This window comes from Carlito syrichta, unplaced genomic scaffold (genome assembly GCF_000164805.1).
Source record: "Carlito syrichta isolate Samal-C Ts95f unplaced genomic scaffold, Tarsius_syrichta-2.0.1 Scaffold315099, whole genome shotgun sequence".
NCBI classification, from domain to species: Eukaryota; Metazoa; Chordata; class Mammalia; order Primates; family Tarsiidae; genus Carlito; species Carlito syrichta.
In genome coordinates, this window is record NW_007259195.1 from 362,624 (window position 1) to 369,552 (window position 6,929).

At 38.7% G+C, this 6,929-nt stretch overlaps 1 protein-coding gene across 1 annotated transcript in view; it reads right to left on the reverse strand.

Moving 5' to 3' along the window:
* The window catches only part of LOC103274887 (POC1 centriolar protein homolog B), a 7,550-nt gene extending 4,692 nt beyond the window's left edge, over positions 1-2,858 (reverse strand). The window contains exon 1 of the mRNA XM_008072307.1: positions 2,698-2,858. Coding sequence (XP_008070498.1) covers positions 2,698-2,841 — 144 coding nt within the window. The 5' untranslated portion in view covers positions 2,842-2,858. The remainder of the gene's footprint in view (positions 1-2,697) is intronic.
* Between the last annotated feature and the right edge of the window lie 4,071 nt (positions 2,859-6,929).

A 6,929-nucleotide genomic window follows, 5' to 3' on the forward strand; every position in this document is an offset into this window, starting at 1 on the left:
TACTTGGAAGGCTGAGGTGGAAGGATCGCCGGAGCCCAGCAGGTTGAGGCTGCAGTGGCAGGGAGCGTGCCACTGCACTCCGGTCTGGGCGACAGAATGAGACTCCAACTCAAAAAACAACAACAACAACAACAAACAAGTTGATTATCATCTTCTGAATACAATAAGTTTTTAAAAAATTTATTTTTTAAATTTATATTGTTTAACAGCTTATATTGTTTAATAGCTTTTGCTCTCATGATCCATACTATAGATCATGACTAAATAAACATAACAGTGAAAAAAACGTAAAAAAAAATTTTTTTTTAATTTAAATTATTTATTTATTTTTTATTATGAAGTTGTGGGGTACAGTTAAGGGTTAGGTATACAATTGCGTTTCATTCAGGCACCCTGTTGATATGGGGTGTTTCCCCATTCCCAGACAGATATTTGCTACTGTTAATCCCATCTCCCTCCCCCAAAAAAAAATTTTTAAAAAGTGATGTGGATAGTATTTTCACCATTTATTGAGCACCTACTATTGCCAAGCATTTTGCCACATACTTTTTTAAAAATTATAAAGATGTGGGATACAATTTAGGGTTAGGTTGCCATATACTTTTATATGTGACTACAGTTCACGTGCTAGAAGTTACTGATACACATATTTATCAACATCTTCTACACCGATCAACTCCATTTGTTACCTTCTAAGAGGCAATTTCACTTTTATTTTTTTCTAATTATAGTTCCACAGAGGTAGTTATACACACCCTCCAGTTGAGGGAGGTGATGCTAAGTGGCCTGTAATTAAAGTGAATTAGAACATACTTGTTTGACTTCTACTTGCCCACAGATTCACTGCTCCTCTTTTACAAGTGTACTGTGCCTGCTTATAACTTCTTTGATATATAAGAGGAATCAACCCTTCAAAATTAAAAATCATATAGAAATTCAATAAAACTTAAAGTGATTCACTTAACCTTGAATCAGGTAAGGAGGAGGAGAAAGATACTGATCATGAAGCAGAAAGATTCTGGGATGGAAAGATGCACTTGGGTGGGATCCTCACGGGATCCAACAATGAGAGATAATGGTTCAGGTGAGGGGGCCACGGCCATGTGGAAACAAGTCAACTAAGACTGAATGCAGCAAGAAGTTGAGAGGATGATGGCCTGTCCAGGAAACACGTGTCTGCTAAACACAGAGAAAGTCACTGCTAGCACATTATGACCAAAGGAGAATGAGTGATTTTAATGCAATTTTCATTGACCAAATCCTGTGATGACTGAGTTCTCATGTGGCTCTTTCCCATACTCTCTCAGGACGTGAAACTACACACACACCTCTTAACTCCAAAGGCCCCGAAACAGCATCTACAGGATAAAAATGTTCATTTAATTGATGGTTCTAAACACCAGCTATAAAACAGAATCCTAGCTGGGTGTGGTGGCCCATCCCTGTAATCATAAGCACTTTGGTAGGCTGAAGTGGAAGGGTGCTTGAGCCCAGGAATTTGAGACCAGCCTAGGCAACATAGCAAGACTTTGCTCTACAAACAATAAAAAAAAGCCGGGCATGGTGGCATGTGCCTGTAGTCCCAACTACTCAGGAAGTTGAGGCGGAGGGATCGCTTGAGTCCAGTGAGTCTGCGGTGAGTCGTGATCTTGCAGTTGGCTGCAGTGAGGTTGAGGCTGCAGTGAGTCGTGATCCTGCCATGCACACCAGCAGCCCAGGTGATGACAGAGTGTGAATCTGACTTAAAAAAAAAAAAAACCAAAGCAAACCCAAAACAGAATCCTATGGGGTGCATAAAACAATTTTCCTTGAGGCCAGAAACTTATGGAAACGGACTCCCTGGAGGTAAGAACTAGATCCATGTATGATTTTGAGCTGCCCGAAGATTGTTATGCATGGGCAAGGCTGAGAACTAGCTGAGTGATTTCTATGCAAGAGCTATTTCAACTTTAAATATTTATTCGAGGCAAGCAATTGACATCTCTCTAGTTCACATTTTAGCTTCTCTTTCTATATAATTGTGACAGTGTCTACTCTGATAAATCCTAGTATCCTCACTCAACCAATCAAAGATGAACAAGAGAAGATTTCTTCAAAGGGCACTGAGTTAGCAGAGCTGGAAGAGAGACCCTTGGTGTATCCATTCAGCTTACCACTTTCCTTAAATTATGACTATGCCTCCAGATCATGAGCTGGAAGAATTCTGCTACATTATTTAAGAGCCACTGTATTCCTTCTTTGCAAAGGGGAACTGGCCTCAAAAGGACTAGGTAATATTCTAATCTGGGAATTGAAATCCATCACTTCTGGAAGAACACTGCATCAGTGCAGGAAGCTTTCCAATGAAATAAGTCATATTCTAGACAATGAGAATATTTTCAGAGTGAAAAATTATAAACATTGGCAATTTTTCATACTAGCCAGACGTGGTTACATTTTTCTTATGGTACTAAATCATTTCTTTACAAATGGCCGTGTGTGTGTGTGTGTGTGTGTGTGTGTGTGTGTATGCACAGGATGGGAGCTCACCTCCACAAGACTGTGCTTAGAGTGGTTCGGCCGAGCATGCCTGGCTATCCTGATCTCTACCTGGTTTGCCTCGCTAGTAAAGAAAACTCCCATTCTGCCAGTTGTGCCACCTGCTGTAACTGGGACTGTCTGTGCATCTTACCGCCAGGGCAAGGTGCACTGACTCACCTGTGTGAGGACATTGAGCTGCTCCAGGATGTGCTCCAGAGCTTCGGCCACAGCCAGTGGCACACTCCTTTGACTGGCAGAGGGAAGGTCGTTCAGGTCCTCTGTTTTCTTTTTTGAGGTTGTTGGTGAACATTCCGGTGACATTAAGGAAGGGTTCAAGAAATAGCCACAGACCTCTTCACCCTTGTCGGGCAGAGTTCTTCCAGTGGTTTCTGTCATCTTAAACATCATAGAAAAGATAGGAAGAGCTATATTTTCCAAACTCTAAAATTGCATATATATAAAAGTTTTAAATATTCCACCTCTAAAAAGCTGAGCCTTGCATTTAATTATTTATCCTCAATTATAACAAATTATGGAAATTATAATTATAATAAGGAAACAAAGCTAACAGTAAATGCATTTACAATTTTCCTTGATCTTTTATGAAATATACTTTGTACATGTCTGTCTGAGGGATCAGGTGTTCTACTTTTAAAAATATTGTTAGATGCAGTTTAATTCTTAATTCAAAAACAACTATTTGGACAGGCATGGTGGTTCATGCCTGTCATCCCAGTGTTTTGGGAGGCAGAGGTGAGAGGATTGCCTGAGCCTAGGGGTTCAAGGCTAGCCTGGGCATCTTGGCAAGATCTCATCTCTACAATAAAGAAAAAATAGCTGGGTGTGGTGGAGCACGCCTGTAGTTCCAGCTACTTGAAGGCTGAGGTGGAAGGATCGCCTGAGCCCAGCAGGTTGAGGCTGTGGTGGCCATGAGCATGCCACTGCACTCCAGCCTGGGCAACAGAGTGAGACTTTGACTCAAAAAATAAAATAAAATAAAATAAAATAAAAACAAATATTCACATCCATTAGGGTGACTCCCATAAAAAAATTGGAAAATAATGAGTGTTGGTGAGAATGTGGAGAAAGGAGACCCAGGTGTACTGCTGGTAGGAATGTTGAATGGTTCACCTGCTGGGAAAACAGTCTGGTAGTTAGTTTCTCAAAAAGCCGAGCATGGAATTATCATACGATCCAGCAACTCCATTCCTAAGTCTATATCCCAAAGAACCTAAGGCAGCGACCCAAACAGATACTTGTACACCAGTGTTCAGAGCAACTTTACTCACAACAGCCCAGAGGTAGAAGCAACCCAAGTATCTACCAGCAGATGAATGAATAAACGAATTGTGGTATAAACATAAAACGAAACATTATCTAGTCATAAAAAGGAATGCTAGAACATGAATGGCATTCAGTTTATCCAAGCTATCACATAGACAACCCAGGAAATATTCTAAGTAAAACAAGTCAGATATAAAAGGACAGACATTGGATGATTCCACTTATATGAGGTGCCTAGAGTAGGTAAATTCACAGAGACAGAAAGTAGAGTAGAGGTTTACCAGGGCCTGGAAATGGGGAGATGGGGAGTTACTACTTAATGGGTAGAAATTTTCTATTTGAAATGATAAAAAAGTTTGGAAATAGACAGTGGTAATGATTACACAACCCTGTGAACACACTTAATGCCAGTGAATTGTACATTTAAAAATTGTTAGCATGGTAAATTTTGTGTTATACATATTTTGCCACAATGAAATAGAAAACAAAAATATCCTCCAAACATATGGCAATGTACAATCTGAAAATAAAATTAAGAAAATAATTTTATTAACAATAGCATCAAAAGTTATAAAACAGGAATAAATTTAACAAAAGATGCACAAGACTTGGACAGTGAAAACTACAAATCATCACTGAAAGAAATAAAGATTCCCATAGACATCCCGCATCTTACATTCAAGAATCAGCAAACATAATATGGTCAAGATGGCAATACTCCCCCCATTGGTATGCAGAGTCAATGCGATCCCTATAACATTCCTAGCTGCCTTTTTCTTTCTTTCTTTTTTTGTTGCAAAAATTGACAAGCTGACCCTAAAATTCATATGGAAATGCAAGAAACCTGGAATAGTTAAAATAATAATGAAGAAAAAATGTTGAAAATGCATATTTCCAAATTTCAAAATTTACTGCAAAACTGTAGTAATTAGGACAGTATGGCACTGGCATAAGGATAGAGATGTAGATCAAGGGAACAGAATTGAGAGTTTAGAAATAAACCCTTATGGTCAACTGAATTTTGACAACATTGCCAAGACAATTTTAGTGAGGAAAGAATAGTCTTTTTAACAAACAGTGTTAGCAAAACTGGATATCTGCATTTAAAACAATGAATTTAGGCCCCTACCTCACACCATACACAAAATTAACTCAAAATAGATCATCGGCATAAATGTAGGAACTAAAATTATAACACTTTAAGAAAAAAATGTATGAGTAGATTTTCTGGGTCTCAGATTAGACAGAAGTTTCTTAGCTGCATCATCAAAAGCACAAATCACAACAGAAAGAAATAAACTAAACATCAAATTTACAAATTCATGTACTTCAAAAGACACCAAGAAAGTGAAAAAGACAACCCACAGAATAGAAGAAAATGTTTCCAAATCCTATATATGGTAAGAGACTTATATGCAGACATATAAAGACCTCTTACAATTCAATGATAAAAAAAAAAGTCACATAACTCCATGAAAAAAATGGGCAAAGGATTTAAATAGACATCTCTCCAAAGATAGTCAAATGGACAAGAGGCATAGGAGATGGTATTTAACATCATTAGACATCAGGGAAATGTAAATCAAAACTACAGTGAGGCAACCACTTCATACTCAATAGGAAGACTAAAATAAAAAAGACAGTCGCTAACCAATGTCAGTGAGGAGGTGGGGAAACTGGAGCCCTCATACTCTGCTGGTGAGACTGTAAAATACAACCACTTTCAGAAACAGTTTGGTAGTTCTGCAAAATGTTAAACAGAATTAACATATGATCCAGCAATTCCACTCCTAGGTACATTCCTAGGGGAACTGGAAACCTACATCCACACACAGCTTTCTATGAATGTTCATGGCAGCATTATTCACAATAGCCAAGAAAATGGAAACAATCTACATACTCTGAATACTGTGGAATGAGTGGATTAACAAAATGTGAATAAATACAATGAATGATACACAATATCCTTATGATGGACTATTATTTGCCCAAAAAATGAATGAAGTACTGATCCGTGTATAACATGTGTGAACCTTAAGCACATCAGGCTAAGTTAAAGCAGGCAGATATGAAAGGCCACATACTTTGTAATTCTCTTGAGGTGAAATGGTCAAAATAGACCAGTATATGAAGAGAAGCAGGTGAATGGTTGCCAGGAACTGGGGAGAGAAAGGGGAGAAAGTAGTCAAGGGTATGGGGAAGATGAAATGTTCTGAAGTTCTTTCTGGGGTGATGAAATAGTCTAAATTGATAGTGGTGATGGTTTCTAACTTTGTGAATATACTAAAAACCATTGCATTGTATACTGCAAAAAAGGGTGAATTTGGTTGGGTGTGGCGTCTCACACCTGTAATCCCAGCACTTTAGGAGGCAGATGAGGTTGAATCACTTGAGCCCAGGAGTTCGAGACCAGCCTGGGCAGCAAAGTGAGACCTTGTCTCCACAAAAATATAAAAAAGTTAGCTGGGCATGGTGGTGTGCACCTGTAGTCCCAGTTACTTGAGAGGTTGAGGCAAGAGGATCCTCCTGAGCCCAAGAGGTTGAGGCTGTGGTGAGCCATGGTCATGCCCACTGTACTCCAGCCTGGGTAACAGAGTGAAACTCCGACTCAGAAGAAAAAAAAGAGATGAGAAAAAAAGGTGAATTTTATAACAAGGTAATTAAATCTTATTAAAGCTGTATGAAAAAACCCAAGTATATGCTTCATAAAAGTTTTTTATCTCAATTTTAAATTTCTGGTTACCACCTGGGGTAAGAGGATTCCTGAGGATTACCTCAGATATGGAGAACATACTTCTAACGACAATGAACACATGGAGTGTACTGAGTGCTTGGCATTGCTTCAAATGCTTTATGCATATTAACTGATTTGATCCTTACAATAAACCTATCAGGTAGGTTTCACTATTACTCCTATTTTACAAAGAAGGAAACAGAGAGGTTGGATAGCTTGCCAGAGGTCACACAGGCAAGACAGATGTATGAGATGTAACCAGTCATATGTGTAAGTGTTGCCAAAGCATTCTTTGTATTACAACTTTGGGATCAAAGCTACTTTTCCATGGTCTTACCAACCATTTCTTAGGAAGATGAAAACATTCTTTTCTTTTTGAGACAGGGTCTTG